Here is a 19,212-nt window from a genome sequence, read left to right on the forward strand (position 1 = left end):
AGCTCATATGCAGGACTCTTGATCATGTCAAATAAACGTATGTTAGATTCATATTTTCTCTAATGTTTGTTCTGAAGATGCGTCTGTTAATGACAGGGATGATGAATAAACACAATCTGTTATGTGTTAGTTATAAAGACGATTATACAGTCACATGACGTGCATTGGTTTCCACAGAATTCCAGTCGTTCGGACAGCACATGTTCGCCTGTATGAGATGTGCTGTGTAAAACATCTGATGAACGTCTTAGAAAAGACACTTTTTCACATCTCAGAGACGTGTCGCAGATGAGCAAACAATAAAAAGACGTCTCCCAGACATCCGTGTGCTATCAGGGCGAAGACGTCACGTGACGAAGGAAAAGTCCATCATCAACTGTTTGTGTTCGGTGGTTGACTGAAGTTCTGTGGGGATCGCGCGCTGTCTGCTTAGGGGAGCGAGTCCACATTGACGGACGTGAGCGTGACGTCATGCAGGATGTTGATGCGGTCGATCTGGTTCACTTCGCGGATGCGATGCTGAAAGTCGAACATGGGCGTGTTGTTGACCGCCACCTTGAACTCGGTGAACGTACACAGAATCTTCATCTACAGAGGAGATCACATGAATTATTCATCCACACACCTATAGAGTTATAACGTCTTTCAAATGTCGATTTCATTGGCTGTTAAATGATCTCTTCTTGGGCTCTCCGGCTTCTTTTCTCCCACCAATAAATGGAAAACGTTTGAAAACGTTGGTCTTTTTAGGAAGTAAGAACTCCAGCAGCGTGTCGTTTACCTCGAAGTGATGTCCGGCCATGAAGGGGAAGGGCGTCAGCAGCTCGCGCTCCTCTCGACCCCAGCGCTCGCCCAGCTTATGATTGCGCACAAGCACCTGTTTCCCGCCTTCATTGAACCGAGGATTGATGTGAAGAGCGATGTCGTTACCGCGCAAAAAATTGATGGTGAACCTTGTGGAGACACAAACGTTTATGACACAGTCGTGGTACCAACGAAACAACAGTAATGAAGATGCGAGTGTAGAGCACACTTACATTTTAGCATCGGGCTTTACTTGACCTCTGATGGTCAACATCAGTTTATCATAAATGCCACGAGGAAAATTCATGTTGAAGGGCACCATCTGAGAAACATGACAACTTCTTCAGTAACACACATACAAACACAACTCATCTACAGTACATCAAGTCTACAGTACAGAGGTGTTCACCCAGTACACTACCAAAAATGTTTTGTGCTAATTTAATGTTTGTCCTTTGTCTGCGATGGTGTATAATTTGTCTTTTTCTATATGTACTCTGCTGTTGTTTGTTTATTTGCGTTAAATGGTTTAATATTGGCATTGATCATGATCAGAACAGACTCGTATGGGTGAGAAACGGTCAGATGGGTCTTACAACAGGAGCGGTGGATGGTGCGGGCGGCCAGTGCTGCGTAGCTCCTCCTGTGGGGATTTGACCCGGCCAACCTGGCTGACCAGGATTACCATGCCATGTTGAGGGGACGGGAGATGCGGGGAGTTGTGTAGGCCAGCCTGGTTGAGTGGGTGGGTTTGGTTGAATTGGTTGGGTTGGTTGGATTGGTTGAGCTGGTAGGTTTGGCGGGTTTGGTTGGATTGGTTGGGTGGGTGGGTTTGGTTGAACAGGTGGGCCAGGCTGGCTTGTCGGGGTTGATGCAGGATTGGGCCAGCCTGGTTGAAAGGGTTGGACGGGCCAGGTGGGTGGGACCGCTGTACCAGGATTCATGGGCCACGCCGGCTGACCAGTTTGGCAGGGCCAGTAGGGTTGACAGGGTTGAGGGGGCCACACAGAACCAGGGGTCTGCTGGAGCATCTGTGGATAACCACTGTTACACTGCTGACCAGAGGAAGGGCAACTCATGATGCCTCCAAAATACTGAAGAAAAGAGAAGAACAAATGAGCACACGTCTGATGCTGACTCAAGACCAGCGCCACACTATTAACATCCCTTCATCACATGTACGGAATCATCACTCATGGTTTCTTTTTTTTTTTATTTAACCAGGAGTCTCCTCCTCCAGGCAGACCTGGTCAAGACAGCGGCACACAGCGTTTCACACAAAACAGACACACAATACTCAGTACCTAAAACTAATAATAAGTAAATCAAGAAACACACTTACCGGTATCTTTAAAACACAATACAAAATACATTTGAAAGTGTGTTACGGTAATGCACTTGGTAAAGACTCCAATTTAAGTACACTTATCACTCATGGATGTGTGTCAGCTCAGAGTTCACAATTCTTCAGCTACACAAACATTTCAATGTGTTCACTGCAATGTGTATTATTGCTGCTATAACTTTATAAAATAATGTATAACTCCACAAATAAATGCATCAGTGAACTGGTGCTGTCACAATCTGGTCATAAACATCTACTCACAGATTATAAATCTTCTACATTTAATTAAGAACAAACTTAAAGGTCAAAACTAAAGTGATGTCATGTGAGATCTGTGGAAAATCTGCCACAGAATCTAACTGTGCCTCTTGTGTCACAGACCGTTATATACAGCCTAGTAATTCAAATGCAAGTAAGCTATAAACTGAAAGAAGATCACACTACCTGATGAGGAGACGATGTGCAGTGGATGAAGACCGAAGAGAGACTGAAACAGAAGTGAACTTCATTTATTTATACTCATCAGATCCTCATGACATTCCAACTCATTACACACTGACCAGAAGAAGAAGAAGAAGAATCTGTGTCTGACATCCGTCCCTCTGAATACACTCTCATCATGATCTCATGTGAAGTGATGATGGTCCAGATTCTCCTCTCGTCGTGTCATAACCCAGCATATAAAGTCAATCAAATGAAAACATAACCTCATATAAAACAGAAGTTTATCTTCTCACTGTTTCTAACGAAAGAATCAAATAATGCTCATTTCTTTTTCAATGTTAGTGTCACAGCGGTTTCTTACGTTCACTTTACAACAAATATTTAAAGGATAATCTTTTGGATGTTTTGTAAAAAAGTGTTTGCTGTTTGATTTCTGATGCATATTGTTTTGGGGGGTTTGGTATTGTGTGCAGGGTCGCTTATGTTTATGTTTTGTCAAATAGTTTTTTAGTTTTGTATTTCTGGGCCTTTTTTCTTTTTTTTGGTTGTATATTGATTTGGGTTTTGATATAATTATATTAGTTTTATCTTAATTTTGTTTATTTAGGTGGAGGCTTCAAATGAGCCCTTTGGGGTCTCTTTTGCCTCTCCCTGCACTGTATTCTTATATTTTCTGTTTTTACTTTTTTGTTTAAACTAAAATAGATTTATATTTAATTTTACATTGTGCAAAAATAAACTAAATTAAACTAACAGTCGCTCGTTGTCTGGGGATGAACACGCATGACTGTGGATTATTAGATTTACATTTGCACAAAACTCACTTGTCAAAATTCATCGGTTGCCACAGAAACCAACAGTTGTGCCATGACTCACATGATTGGCCACGAGCTGATGAATGTGTTCATGGTGACAGCTGATTGGTCAGTGTAATCAGAAGAATAAGTGTGTGTGTATTGTGTGTACGGTGAAGAAAAGCGCTCGTGGTGTCGCACAATCTGACCTTGTGTCATCATATGGGTCCTCATAAAGCTCTTATGAGTTGTGTGCTGTCAGCAATCATGTGACTGTGACTCCCTGCACAAAAACCTGCAACATAATGGCAGCTGCCCGGACATCATGCAATAAAGTCACATTGTGCGTGGAACACATCACTGAACATTCTCGAATCTCACTAACGCTCATCACATGAACACTGACACACAGCACGCATGATGATGTTTTATTCAACAATGTGTTTACATCTGGGGTTTCACATTTATATTACATTCTTTATTTTTATAAAGCAGATAAGGCAGTTGTTATCAGTTATAAACAAAGAATTTGAAGAGTTTTATAATGTTTTTATGCTAATCAAAATGCAGAAATCAATATAATAGCACAAATAATTACAACTTTCTTTAATTGGTGTTCATTTATTTTAAATATGAACACATATAATCTAATCTAGTGTGACTGATTGTATTGACAGTAAAGGCTATGTGTAGATAACTACACAACACAACTAAAGCTCAATCATGGAAATATAAAGACACACAACAAACAAGACAAAGATGGAAAATACAAAGATGAAACACATCAGGAGTTAAACAGTATCATACACTTGAGTCATATTAAAGCAACACACACACACACACACACACACACACACACACACACGCACACACACACACACACACACACACACACACGCATACACACACACACATACACACACGCACGCACTCACTCACGCAAACACACGCACGCACACACACACACGCACGCACGCACGCACACACGCATACACACACACACACACACACACGCACGCACTCACGCACACACACGCACGCACGCACGCACACACACACACACACGCACGCGCACACACACACACACGTCTGGTTTATTATCTTTATGGGGACAGTCCATAGGTGTAATGATGTTTATACTCTACAAACTGTTTATTTTATCCCCTAAACATAAATATCCTAGAAAACATTTTGAATTTTTAGATTGTTAAATAAATATTGTTCTGAACAATTTATAAGCTTTTTTGCCATGGGGACCCCACAAATGTGTTGGTGTGTGTACAGGTTTAGGTCCCCACAGGGATCTCATCACATTTCACATTGACGCTGTAACTGTGTCCACTGTAGATGTGTTGTGAAATATTTGGTGGCTGCTGTACCGGCTGTGTCCGAAATCGGCCACTCTACCCTTATTCACTATTCCCTACATTGGTTGACTAATATAGTTAATTTAAGGAGCGGGTGAAAACGAGTGAGTAAATTGGGACACTCGGTTTACTGGAAGCGCTGCGGCGACATCTTCTGCCGACACGCGGGAATTATTCAGCGCGAGCATCTCGATAGATGGCTAGCTGCTAGCTTCTAGCCGTGTGTGTACATCGGTTGTTATGATGCATCATGTGCACTCAATAATACCCACTTTGAATTCGGACACCACTAAAATGGATGTCCCCTCTCTATATTAGGGTATAGGGGCCTGTTTATATATATATAGATATATATATGAACTGAAATGTTGCTCTCACCTCAACAAAATCTCTAGTATACTTGTCAAAATGAGTTGCTGCCTTACAGTTGACTCAAAGTCATTTCAATGTACATTAAATCGAAGTGGCTTAAAAATCAAGTTTATTCTAAAATAAAGTTGAAACATATGGTTACCTTCATTTCCTAAGTTAAAGTGACATATTTTCCCATGACTTGTTAATAATATCATGTTTACAGTGTAGGGCCTAGTAGTAACAGTGCCAGGGAGTCTCACAGACTAACAACCGTGTCTAAGAGGCCTTGTGTAGGCTACGGGACCCATTTGTTAAACATAAATCAAATAGATTTGGGTTTTCTTGTATCAAACTGGATGGTGAAGGGCCCTCGGGCTGCTGGTCAATGACCCCTTGCAGTGGCCACATTAACCCGGTCAGTATTCCATCCCTACTTGGGCGTCATAAGAACTTATGCAATATGCATGAATTGTTAGTGTTTACTTGTACAGTCGTTTGAAGATCAGGTCTTGTGTTACAGTAGCATACGTGTAGCCTACATGTATCCAATGCTTGCAGCCATTGCTCTGCCAAAGATGTGGAGAGAGAATACGCTCCAGTTAATGATGAGTTAAATTATGAGTCAACAAGTCTGTTTGTTGTGAATTACTGTTCTCTGTTGACAGCTGGAATAAATATATATTTAGTTGCATAATAAAGGTTAAAATGTGATGGCTCGGTCGCAGTCCTCATTGCTTGATCGGTTGTCAGTGTCCATCACAAGCAGACTTAATAATACTGTTTTTCTTTTACTGGAATATAAACATTCATATTTTTGTTTTCTAACATGGTTGGAAACATTGTGAGATGATACAATGAGCAACCATAAACTTTTACAATGTTTTTGTCATATTCTGTAAACTGACCATAGCAATAACTATCTAATATTGTAATTAAAATAGCTGAAATAATCCTCCACATAATAATCTGTACATTTATAATACATGTTAAAGATAAAAGGAACTATGCTGCATATTTTGCAGTCACGAGTGAAAAAAATACACCAACCCTTGTGCTGTTAAAGTTGAATACACACATGTGAATTTAGCACATGAAAATCTGGCTAATAAAGGATTTTAACAGATTGTAGATAACAGTTTTAAACACCACAACACCCGTTCAGTACAACTGACCATAACATTTTCTTTTTCAGTCAAAACTGTGAAACAATGATCATAAAAAGTCATTTTTGTGATCGACTGTTTTGTTTTCTACATCTAATCTTCCTACATACTGTAAAGAACATTTTAATATTGACTGCGCGCGCCATGTCAAAACATGTAATCATAGTAAAATGAATGATTGAAATCAAACTGTGATGCCTATTATCTCATCATTAGATTTTGAGACATTAGCCTGCTTTTCACAGACTGGGTCACATAAGAATATTTACAATTAAAACGGATAAACAAACGTTAATCATGAGTGTTCAAGTCATCAAGCTTAATAAATAAATCTATTTAAAACATATACTTTAAAATCGAATTGGTACCGTGGCGTGATTAGATGCGAAACAAATCAATATACGAGGTATTAAAACAGTGTCACGTGTCATAAGACCCATCAAAGCCCTGCTATAGTGGTGTGTTCAACTTTATGCCGCGCTGCACAAACCGATCCCTCTATGACATCAAAATACCGCGAGAGTGAAGAAAAAACATGAGGAGCAGTGTAGTGTCGCGATGCTTCGAAGTCACAAGCTGATTAGTCTGAGCAGCGCCGCACACACACATGCTGTTACCAGTGGCGCTTTGACGCGAAGCAGGAAACTCATGAATATTCATGTACGATACACCTGGGGCACCAAATGTCATATATTTCACAACACCGGGTCACATTAGTACGTGTTCTCGCCAGAGATCGCCCTTAAGCGTACTAGTTTTGGGTAACTCGTGGTATTAAACTCATATCTGATATTCACAGTCTGACACAGTTCAGACGTTCAGTGTTTTTGTCGATAATTCTCGAGCAGGGAAGGGTTTGTGTTAGGGTTAGTGCCGCCCTGTTCATCGTTCTACCAATTAAAAAATATATAGAAACTGGGTTCCGACGTCTCTTGGCAACTTTCTGGTTCACAATCGTGTTCATTTTCGTGAGGTTTGTTTACTGAATATAGTTGAAATAAAGAATAAATGAAGTCCTGTTGTCGAAAGTTCAGATGTATTATATGTGAAATAGCGATAGGCTTCTAACGTTTGTCCGAACACACGCCTTCGTCATAGTAGGATCAGAAGATGCGCTTTCACCGGCTCTCATGCGCTGTGATTCCCAGCAGCCGGATGTAGCTCGCAGTCTCCAGCATCACAATCCCGGATCCCGGAGCCGATGATGATGATGATAATAATAATATGGCGCGGATAACCACGTAACGTTGTTTTTGTCAACATCAGATTCCTGACAATTGGAGCGAATCACCGACAGGACATGTAAGCAGCTGAACGCCGGGAATCGGTAAGACATGAATCATTTTCTCTCTTTCCTAGCAACAAGCCGTCGTGTGATTGGATGCGACGCGTGGCTTATATTGCAGCGTAATTCAGAGCAGGGCTGCAACTCTCATGCATTTGCCGAAACTGTGTCCATGACAGACCACCGTTCGCCCAGAATGACGTGACGCGTCGCGGGCCTGAAACGCGTCGAGCGCCGCTGTCCGTGGTGCTGAAGTGCCGTCATCGAGGCCCTCGCACGAGACACACGCACGGATGTTTGTGCTCGAGGTCAGGAGGTGACTGGTGTTGTGTATGTGTGTGTTAGGGGATTGGACACACGTGTCGTGTAATTGTCATGTAGACGGAGGTCCTGCTGTCACTCTTCGTAACAACAACATCATGTATCTGCGTTACAGTAATACAAACGATATCTGCCATCATTCGTCATGACGTTGATGTTGTCATGCAGCTGAAGTAATGTGCATTACGCTTTCCACAACGTATTTGCAAAAAATGAATGTTGTGCAGTTGTGTTTACACTCATTTATTTGACCTGAGTAAAGACAACACTCATAATAACAGTGTTAACACATCAAACAACAATTTCTTCTTGTGTTGTGTCCAGCAGGGAGTTGTGAAATATTCAGGGCTGGTTTAGATGAAGTCACTTATATCAAAAATGTCTAAGCAAAAACATAATTAGTGTACATCTTGGGACAAAACAATAGATGATTTTGAGATCTTTCACTGCAAGTTTTTTTAGTTAAAACAGCTCAAACATTTATTTTATTTTGGGAGTAGCCAGATGTCTGTAATACCAGGTCTTAATCATGTCATGATCAGAGACTGCGATGTAAAAGGTTTATGCAGGTACACAAAAGATTGGCTTTAAAATATAGAGATAAATATTCACATTTTCTAGCAGAATTAATTTAAATGACATGAACTTCGTATGTGGTCTCTTTTCATGTGTGATACACCGCAGGACTTTAATCCAACTGATGGGTTTGGAATATTGGGGAGAGTAACTGATGAATTGTGAAATGTATATTATATTTAGTCTTATTTCAACAGGTTAAAGTGACAACTGCAGTTTCTCTTCAGGGATATAATCACATTTATTACTGTGCAGTCTGACAGTCTGTGTGACAATGTTCACATAAAGTTCTCTGCTCTGCTTTGTCTGTCATAAGTCTAGAGAGGATATACTCACATACAAAGACAATTAAAGAATCGTTGGAAAAACAGCGGTGATAAATAAACACAGCGGGTCACAATCGTTTCAGTCAATTTTATGCTTGACATAGCAATCACACACTGACTGTGATGAGCAGAAAACATCAATACTACAGCATGACTCTGTAGAGGAAGTGACATCACTGTCAAACATTCACATGTAACACAGAAGATGATGAAGAACAGTAAGAGAACGTGTTTAACAGAGCGTCACATGAGAATATGACTGAATGTGATGGAACACTGAAATGATCTGCTGATCTGTGGTTCAGATGAACACAACATAGAAACAAAGATTATTCTGCTCTTGAAGAGAGATGAATGCACATTTATATCCAGGAGCACAAATATAACTTCATTGGGCTGAATGTGTTTACATAGATTTACATTCTATAATTATTCTGCTTTGTAAAGACGAGTCTCTTCACAAGCTCATTCAATTTGTAAATATTCATAGTCGTTATTCAGCTGTTATAGATTCATGTAATATAATCACACCCTCTCAAGAGCTTCAGTCAGTAACCTTGTGTAGACAAAAGACCGTTGTGAGGAGAGACTGATCTGAGACCATTGTGAGGAGAGACTGATCTGAGTCCGTTGTGAGGAGAGACTGATCTGAGACCGTTTTGAGAAGAGAAAGATCTGAGACCGCTGTGAGGCGAGACTGATCTGAGACCATTTTGAGGCGAGACAGATCTGATTCGAGACCGTTGGGAGGAGAGACTGATCTGAGACCGTTGTGAGGAAAGACTGATCTGAGACCATTGTGAGGAGAGACTGATCTGAGACCATTGTGAGGAAAGACTGATCTGGGACCGCTGTGAGGAGAGACAGATCTGAGACTGTTGTGAGGAAAGACTGATCTGAGACCATTGTGAGGAGAGACTGATCTGAGACCATTGTGAGGAGAGACTGATCTGAGACCATTGTGAGGAGAGACTGATCTGAGACCGCTGTTAGGAGAGACTGATCTGAGACTGCTGTGGGGAGAGACAGATCTGAGATCGTTGTGGGGAGAGACAGAACTGAGACCATTGTGAGGAAAGACTGATCTGAGACTGCTGTGAGGAAAGACTGATCTGAGACTGCTGTGAGGAAAGACTGATCTGAGACCATTGTGAGGAGAGACTGATCTGAGACCATTGTGAGGAGAGACTGATCTGGGACCGCTGTGAGGAGAGACAGATCTGAGACTGCTGTGAGGAAAGACTGATCTGAGACCATTGTGAGGAGAGACTGATCTGAGACCATTGTGAGGAGAGACTGATCTGAGACCATTGTGAGGAGAGACTGATCTGAGACCGCTGTTAGGAGAGACTGATCTGAGACTGCTGTGGGGAGAGACATATCTGAGATCGTTGTGGGGAGAGACAGAACTGAGACCATTGTGAGGAGAGACTGATCTGAGACTGCTGTGGGGAGAGACAGATCTGAGATCGTTGTGGGGAGAGACAGAACTGAGACCATTGTGAGGAGAGACTGATCTGAGACCGCTGTTAGGAGAGACTGATCTGAGACTGCTGTGGGGAGAGACAGATCTGAGATCGTTGTGTGGAGAGACAGAACTGAGACCATTGTGAGGAGAGACTGATCAAAGACCATTGTGAGGAGAGACTGATCTGAGACCGCTGTTAGGAGAGACTGATCTGAGATCGTTGTGGGGAGAGACAGAACTGAGACCATTGTGAGGAAAGACTGATCTGAGACCATTGTGAGGAGAGACTGATCTGAGACCATTGTGAGGAGAGACTGATCTGAGACCGTTGTGAGGCGAGACTGATCTGAGACCGTTGTGAGGAAAGACTGATCTGAGACCGTTGTGAGGCGAGACTGATCTGAGACCGTTGTGAGGAGAGACTGATCTGAGACCGTTGTGAGGAAAGACTGATCTGAGACCGTTGTGAGGAGAGACAGATCTGAGACCGTTGTGAGGAGAGACAGATCTGAGGCCATTGTGAGGAAAGACTGATCTGAGACCGTTGTGAGGCGAGACAGATCAGAGACCGTTGTGAGGAAAGACTGATCTGAGACCGTTGTGAGGAAAGACTGATCTGAGACCGTTGTGAGGAGAGACTGATCTGAGACCGTTGTGAGAAGAGACTGATCTGAGACCGTTGTGAGGAGAGACAGATCTGAGGCCATTGTGAGGAAAGACTGATCTGAGACCGTTGTGAGGCGAGACAGATCAGAGACCGTTGTGAGGAAAGACTGATCTGAGACCGTTGTGAGGAAAGACTGATCTGAGACCGTTGTGAGGAGAGACTGATCTGAGACCGTTGTGAGGAGAGACTGATCTGAGACCGTTGTGAGGCGAGACTGATCTGAGACCGTTGTGAGGAAAGACTGTGAGGCGAGACAGATCTGAGACCGTTTTGAGGAGAGTCAGATCTGAGACCGTTGTGAGGAAAGACTGATCTGAGACCGTTGTGAGGAGAGACAGATCTGAGACCGTTGTGAGGAAAGACTGATCTGAGACCGTTGTGAGGAGAGACAGATCTGAGACCATTGTGAGGAAAGTCAGATCTGAGACCGTTGTGAGGAAAGACCATTGTGAGGAAAGACTGATCTGAGACTGTTGTGAGGAAAGACTGATCTGAGACCGTTGTGAGGAAAGACTGATCTGAGACCGTTGTGAGGAGAGACTGATCTGAGACCATTGTGAGGAAAGACTGATCTGAGACCGTTGTGAGGAAAGACCATTGTGAGGAAAGACTGATCTGAGACCGTTGTGAGGAGAGACTGATCTGAGACCGTTGTGAGGAGTGACTGATCTGAGACCGTTGTGAGGAGAGACTGATCTGAGACCGTTGTGAGGAGAGACTGATCTGAGACTGTTGTGAGGAAAGACTGATCTGAGACTGTTGTGAGGAAAGACTGATCTGAGACCGTTGTGAGGAGAGACTGATCTGAGACCATTGTGAGGAAAGACTGATCTGAGACCGTTGTGAGGAAAGACCATTGTGAGGAAAGACTGATCTGAGACCGTTGTGAGGAGAGACTGATCTGAGACCGTTGTGAGGAGTGACTGATCTGAGACCGTTGTGAGGCGAGACTGATCTGAGACCATTGTGAGGAGAGACTGATCTGAGACCGTTGTCAGGAGAGACTGATCTGAGACCGTTGTGAGGAGAGACTGATCTGAGACCGCTGTTAGGAGAGACAGATCTGAGATCGTTGTGGGGAGAGACAGAACTGAGACCATTGTGAGGAGAGACTGATCTGAGACCATTGTGAGGAGAGACTGTTCTGAGACCATTGTGAGGAGAGACAGATCTGAGACCGTTGTGAGGAGAGACAGATCTGAGGCCATTGTGAGGAAAGACTGATCTGAGACCATTGTGAGGCGAGACAGATCAGAGACCGTTGTGAGGAAAGACTGATCTGAGACCGTTGTGAGGAAAGACTGATCTGAGACCGTTGTGAGGAGAGACTGATCTGAGACCGTTGTGAGGAGAGACTGATCTGAGACCGTTGTGAGGCGAGACTGATCTGAGACCGTTGTGAGGAAAGACTGTGAGGCGAGACAGATCTGAGACCGTTGTGAGGAGAGTCAGATCTGAGACCGTTGTGAGGAAAGACTGATCTGAGACTGTTGTGAGGAAAGACTGATCTGAGACCGTTGTGAGGAGAGACTGATCTGAGACCGTTGTGAGGAGAGACAGATCTGAGACCATTGTGAGGAAAGTCAGATCTGAGACCGTTGTGAGGAGAGACAGATCTGAGACCGTTGTGAGGAAAGACTGATCTGAGACTGTTGTGAGGAAAGACTGATCTGAGACCGTTGTGAGGAGAGACTGATCTGAGACCATTGTGAGGAAAGACTGATCTGAGACCGTTGTGAGGAAAGACCATTGTGAGGAAAGACTGATCTGAGACCGTTGTGAGGAGAGACTGATCTGAGACAAGACTGATCTGAGACCGTTGTGAGGCGAGACAGATCAGAGACCGTTGTGAGGAAAGACTGATCTGAGACCGTTGTGAGGAGAGACTGATCTGAGACCGTTGTGAGGAAAGACTGATCTGAGACCGTTGTGAGGAGAGACTGATCTGAGACCGTTGTGAGGAGAGACTGATCTGAGACCGTTGTGAGGCGAGACTGATCTGAGACCGTTGTGAGGAAAGACTGTGAGGCGAGACAGATCTGAGACCGTTGTGAGGAGAGTCAGATCTGAGACCGTTGTGAGGAAAGACTGATCTGAGACTGTTGTGAGGAAAGACTGATCTGAGACCGTTGTGAGGAGAGACAGATCTGAGACCATTGTGAGGAAAGTCAGATCTGAGACCGTTGTGAGGAAAGACTGATCTGAGACTGTTGTGAGGAAAGACTGATCTGAGACCGTTGTGAGGAAAGACTGATCTGAGACCGTTGTGAGGAAAGACTGATCTGAGACTGTTGTGAGGAAAGACTGATCTGAGACCGTTGTGAGGAGAGACTGATCTGAGACCATTGTGAGGAAAGACTGATCTGAGACCGTTGTGAGGAAAGACCATTGTGAGGAAAGACTGATCTGAGACCGTTGTGAGGAGAGACTGATCTGAGACAAGACTGATCTGAGACCGTTGTGAGGAGAGACTGATCTGAGACCGTTGTGAGGAGAGACTGATCTGAGACCATTGTGAGGAGAGACTGATCTGAGACCGTTGTGAGGAAAGACTGATCTGAGACCGTTGTGAGTAAAGACTGATCTGAGACCGTTGTGAGGCGAGACAGATCTGAGACCGTTGTGAGGAAAGACTGATCTGAGACCGTTGTGAGGAGAGACTGATCTGAGACCGTTGTGAGGAAAGACTGATCTGAGACCGTTATGAGGAGAGACTGATCTGAGACCGTTGTGAGGAGAGACTGATCTGAGACCGCTGTGAGGAGAGACTGATCTGAGACCATTGTGAGAAGAGACTGATCTGAGACCGTTGTGAGGAGAGACTGATCTGAGACCGTTGTGAGGAGAGACTGATCTGAGACCGTTGTGAGGAAAGACTGATCTGAGACCGTTGTGAGGAGAGACAGATCTGAGACCGTTGTGAGGAGAGACAGATCTGAGGCCATTGTGAGGAAAGACTGATCTGAGACCGTTGTGAGGCGAGACAGATCAGAGACCGTTGTGAGGAAAGACTGATCTGAGACCGTTGTGAGGAAAGACTGATCTGAGACCGTTGTGAGGAGAGACTGATCTGAGACCGTTGTGAGAAGAGACTGATCTGAGACCGTTGTGAGGAGAGACAGATCTGAGGCCATTGTGAGGAAAGACTGATCTGAGACCGTTGTGAGGCGAGACAGATCAGAGACCGTTGTGAGGAAAGACTGATCTGAGACCGTTGTGAGGAAAGACTGATCTGAGACCATTGTGAGGAGAGACTGATCTGAGACAGTTGTGAGGAGAGACTGATCTGAGACCGTTGTGAGGCGAGACTGATCTGAGACCGTTGTGAGGAAAGACTGTGAGGCGAGACAGATCTGAGACCGTTTTGAGGAGAGTCAGATCTGAGACCGTTGTGAGGAAAGACTGATCTGAGACCGTTGTGAGGAGAGACCATTGTGAGGAAAGACTGATCTGAGACTGTTGTGAGGAAAGACTGATCTGAGACCGTTGTGAGGAAAGACTGATCTGAGACCGTTGTGAGGAGAGACTGATCTGAGACCATTGTGAGGAAAGACTGATCTGAGACCGTTGTGAGGAAAGACCATTGTGAGGAAAGACTGATCTGAGACCGTTGTGAGGAGAGACTGATCTGAGACCGTTGTGAGGAGTGACTGATCTGAGACCGTTGTGAGGAGAGACTGATCTGAGACCGTTGTGAGGAGAGACTGATCTGAGACTGTTGTGAGGAAAGACTGATCTGAGACTGTTGTGAGGAAAGACTGATCTGAGACCGTTGTGAGGAGAGACTGATCTGAGACCATTGTGAGGAAAGACTGATCTGAGACCGTTGTGAGGAAAGACCATTGTGAGGAAAGACTGATCTGAGACCGTTGTGAGGAGAGACTGATCTGAGACCGTTGTGAGGAGTGACTGATCTGAGACCGTTGTGAGGCGAGACTGATCTGAGACCATTGTGAGGAGAGACTGATCTGAGACCGTTGTCAGGAGAGACTGATCTGAGACTGTTGTGAGGAGAGACTGATCTGAGACCGCTGTTAGGAGAGACAGATCTGAGATCGTTGTGGGGAGAGACAGAACTGAGACCATTGTGAGGAGAGACTGATCTGAGACCATTGTGAGGAGAGACTGATCTGAGACCGTTGTGAGGAGAGACTGTTCTGAGACCATTGTGAGGAGAGACTGATCTGAGACCGTTGTGAGGAAAGACTGATCTGAGACCGTTGTGAGGAGAGACAGATCTGAGACCGTTGTGAGGAGAGACAGATCTGAGGCCATTGTGAGGAAAGACTGATCTGAGACCATTGTGAGGCGAGACAGATCAGAGACCGTTGTGAGGAAAGACTGATCTGAGACCGTTGTGAGGAAAGACTGATCTGAGACCGTTGTGAGGAGAGACTGATCTGAGACCGCTGTGAGGAGAGACTGATCTGAGACCATTGTGAGAAGAGACTGATCTGAGACCGTTGTGAGGAGAGACTGATCTGAGACCGTTGTGAGGAGAGACTGATCTGAGACCGTTGTGAGGAAAGACTGATCTGAGACCGTTGTGAGGAGAGACAGATCTGAGACCGTTGTGAGGAGAGACAGATCTGAGGCCATTGTGAGGAAAGACTGATCTGAGACCGTTGTGAGGCGAGACAGATCAGAGACCGTTGTGAGGAAAGACTGATCTGAGACCGTTGTGAGGAAAGACTGATCTGAGACCGTTGTGAGGAGAGACTGATCTGAGACCGTTGTGAGAAGAGACTGATCTGAGACCGTTGTGAGGAGAGACAGATCTGAGGCCATTGTGAGGAAAGACTGATCTGAGACCGTTGTGAGGCGAGACAGATCAGAGACCGTTGTGAGGAAAGACTGATCTGAGACCGTTGTGAGGAAAGACTGATCTGAGACCATTGTGAGGAGAGACTGATCTGAGACAGTTGTGAGGAGAGACTGATCTGAGACCGTTGTGAGGCGAGACTGATCTGAGACCGTTGTGAGGAAAGACTGTGAGGCGAGACAGATCTGAGACCGTTTTGAGGAGAGTCAGATCTGAGACCGTTGTGAGGAAAGACTGATCTGAGACCGTTGTGAGGAGAGACCATTGTGAGGAAAGACTGATCTGAGACTGTTGTGAGGAAAGACTGATCTGAGACCGTTGTGAGGAAAGACTGATCTGAGACCGTTGTGAGGAGAGACTGATCTGAGACCATTGTGAGGAAAGACTGATCTGAGACCGTTGTGAGGAAAGACCATTGTGAGGAAAGACTGATCTGAGACCGTTGTGAGGAGAGACTGATCTGAGACCGTTGTGAGGAGTGACTGATCTGAGACCGTTGTGAGGAGAGACTGATCTGAGACCGTTGTGAGGAGAGACTGATCTGAGACTGTTGTGAGGAAAGACTGATCTGAGACTGTTGTGAGGAAAGACTGATCTGAGACCGTTGTGAGGAGAGACTGATCTGAGACCATTGTGAGGAAAGACTGATCTGAGACCGTTGTGAGGAAAGACCATTGTGAGGAAAGACTGATCTGAGACCGTTGTGAGGAAAGACTGTGAGGCGAGACAGATCTGAGACCGTTGTGAGGAGAGTCAGATCTGAGACCGTTGTGAGGAAAGACTGATCTGAGACTGTTGTGAGGAAAGACTGATCTGAGACCGTTGTGAGGAGAGACTGATCTGAGACCGTTGTGAGGAGAGACAGATCTGAGACCATTGTGAGGAAAGTCAGATCTGAGACCGTTGTGAGGAAAGACTGTGAGGCGAGACAGATCTGAGACCGTTGTGAGGAGAGTCAGATCTGAGACCGTTGTGAGGAAAGACTGATCTGAGACTGTTGTGAGGAAAGACTGATCTGAGACCGTTGTGAGGAGAGACAGATCTGAGACCATTGTGAGGAAAGTCAGATCTGAGACCGTTGTGAGGAAAGACTGATCTGAGACTGTTGTGAGGAAAGACTGATCTGAGACCGTTGTGAGGAAAGACTGATCTGAGACCGTTGTGAGGAAAGACTGATCTGAGACTGTTGTGAGGAAAGACTGATCTGAGACCGTTGTGAGGAGAGACTGATCTGAGACCATTGTGAGGAAAGACTGATCTGAGACCGTTGTGAGGAAAGACCATTGTGAGGAAAGACTGATCTGAGACCGTTGTGAGGAGAGACTGATCTGAGACAAGACTGATCTGAGACCGTTGTGAGGAGAGACTGATCTGAGACCGTTGTGAGGAGAGACTGATCTGAGACCATTGTGAGGAGAGACTGATCTGAGACCGTTGTGAGGAAAGACTGATCTGAGACCGTTGTGAGTAAAGACTGATCTGAGACCGTTGTGAGGCGAGACAGATCTGAGACCGTTGTGAGGAAAGACTGATCTGAGACCGTTGTGAGGAGAGACTGATCTGAGACCGTTGTGAGGAAAGACTGATCTGAGACCGTTATGAGGAGAGACTGATCTGAGACCGTTGTGAGGAGAGACTGATCTGAGACCGCTGTGAGGAGAGACTGATCTGAGACCATTGTGAGAAGAGACTGATCTGAGACCGTTGTGAGGAGAGACTGATCTGAGACCGTTGTGAGGAGAGACTGATCTGAGACCGTTGTGAGGAAAGACTGATCTGAGACCGTTGTGAGGAGAGACAGATCTGAGACCGTTGTGAGGAGAGACAGATCTGAGGCCATTGTGAGGAAAGACTGATCTGAGACCGTTGTGAGGCGAGACAGATCAGAGACCGTTGTGAGGAAAGACTGATCTGAGACCGTTGTGAGGAAAGACTGATCTGAGACCGTTGTGAGGAGAGACTGATCTGAGACCGTTGTGAGAAGAGACTGATCTGAGACCGTTGTGAGGAGAGACAGATCTGAGGCCATTGTGAGGAAAGACTGATCTGAGACCGTTGTGAGGCGAGACAGATCAGAGACCGTTGTGAGGAAAGACTGATCTGAGACCGTTGTGAGGAAAGACTGATCTGAGACCATTGTGAGGAGAGACTGATCTGAGACAGTTGTGAGGAGAGACTGATCTGAGACCGTTGTGAGGCGAGACTGATCTGAGACCGTTGTGAGGAAAGACTGTGAGGCGAGACAGATCTGAGACCGTTTTGAGGAGAGTCAGATCTGAGACCGTTGTGAGGAAAGACTGATCTGAGACCGTTGTGAGGAGAGACCATTGTGAGGAAAGACTGATCTGAGACTGTTGTGAGGAAAGACTGATCTGAGACCGTTGTGAGGAAAGACTGATCTGAGACCGTTGTGAGGAGAGACTGATCTGAGACCATTGTGAGGAAAGACTGATCTGAGACCGTTGTGAGGAAAGACCATTGTGAGGAAAGACTGATCTGAGACCGTTGTGAGGAGAGACTGATCTGAGACCGTTGTGAGGAGTGACTGATCTGAGACCGTTGTGAGGAGAGACTGATCTGAGACCGTTGTGAGGAGAGACTGATCTGAGACTGTTGTGAGGAAAGACTGATCTGAGACTGTTGTGAGGAAAGACTGATCTGAGACCGTTGTGAGGAGAGACTGATCTGAGACCATTGTGAGGAAAGACTGATCTGAGACCGTTGTGAGGAAAGACCATTGTGAGGAAAGACTGATCTGAGACCGTTGTGAGGAGAGACTGATCTGAGACCGTTGTGAGGAGTGACTGATCTGAGACCGTTGTGAGGCGAGACTGATCTGAGACCATTGTGAGGAGAGACTGATCTGAGACCGTTGTCAGGAGAGACTGATCTGAGACTGTTGTGAGGAGAGACTGATCTGAGACCGCTGTTAGGAGAGACAGATCTGAGATCGTTGTGGGGAGAGACAGAACTGAGACCATTGTGAGGAGAGACTGATCTGAGACCATTGTGAGGAGAGACTGATCTGAGACCGTTGTGAGGAGAGACTGTTCTGAGACCATTGTGAGGAGAGACTGATCTGAGACCGTTGTGAGGAAAGACTGATCTGAGACCGTTGTGAGGAGAGACAGATCTGAGACCGTTGTGAGGAGAGACAGATCTGAGGCCATTGTGAGGAAAGACTGATCTGAGACCATTGTGAGGCGAGACAGATCAGAGACCGTTGTGAGGAAAGACTGATCTGAGACCGTTGTGAGGAAAGACTGATCTGAGACCGTTGTGAGGAGAGACTGATCTGAGACCGCTGTGAGGAGAGACTGATCTGAGACCATTGTGAGAAGAGACTGATCTGAGACCGTTGTGAGGAGAGACTGATCTGAGACCGTTGTGAGGAGAGACTGATCTGAGACCGTTGTGAGGAAAGACTGATCTGAGACCGTTGTGAGGAGAGACAGATCTGAGACCGTTGTGAGGAG

The 19,212-nt window shown here is 45.2% G+C and overlaps 2 protein-coding genes across 5 annotated transcripts in view; one reads left to right on the forward strand and one right to left on the reverse strand.

Annotated features, from left to right (window-relative positions):
* Window positions 1–77: 77 nt before the first annotated feature.
* Window positions 78–2,608, reverse strand: LOC130434705 (galectin-3). The gene is made up of 5 exons (XM_056765007.1): window positions 2,594–2,608; window positions 1,401–1,898; window positions 1,038–1,126; window positions 782–953; window positions 78–588 (listed from the first exon to the last, which is right to left on the reverse strand). Exons 2-5 carry the CDS (start codon window positions 1,881–1,883, stop codon window positions 430–432), a joined length of 903 nt encoding a protein of 300 aa, XP_056620985.1. The 5' UTR covers window positions 1,884–1,898; window positions 2,594–2,608; the 3' UTR covers window positions 78–429.
* A 4,386-nt stretch (window positions 2,609–6,994) lies between these two features.
* The window catches only part of pak5 (p21 protein (Cdc42/Rac)-activated kinase 5), a 47,002-nt gene continuing 34,784 nt past the window's right edge, over window positions 6,995–19,212 (forward strand). Inside the window, exon 1 of one of the 4 annotated variants that reach the window (XM_056765023.1) lies at window positions 6,995–7,598. The gene's annotated coding sequence lies outside the window, so the exon portion shown is untranslated. Of the gene's footprint in view, window positions 7,599–7,762; window positions 7,865–18,690; window positions 18,719–19,212 lie in introns of those variants that run through there. The other 3 variants (XM_056765027.1, XM_056765025.1, XM_056765026.1) reach the window with 3 other exon arrangements.

The sequence above is a fragment of the Triplophysa dalaica genome, chromosome 13 (genome assembly GCF_015846415.1).
Source record: "Triplophysa dalaica isolate WHDGS20190420 chromosome 13, ASM1584641v1, whole genome shotgun sequence".
NCBI classification, from domain to species: Eukaryota; Metazoa; Chordata; class Actinopteri; order Cypriniformes; family Nemacheilidae; genus Triplophysa; species Triplophysa dalaica.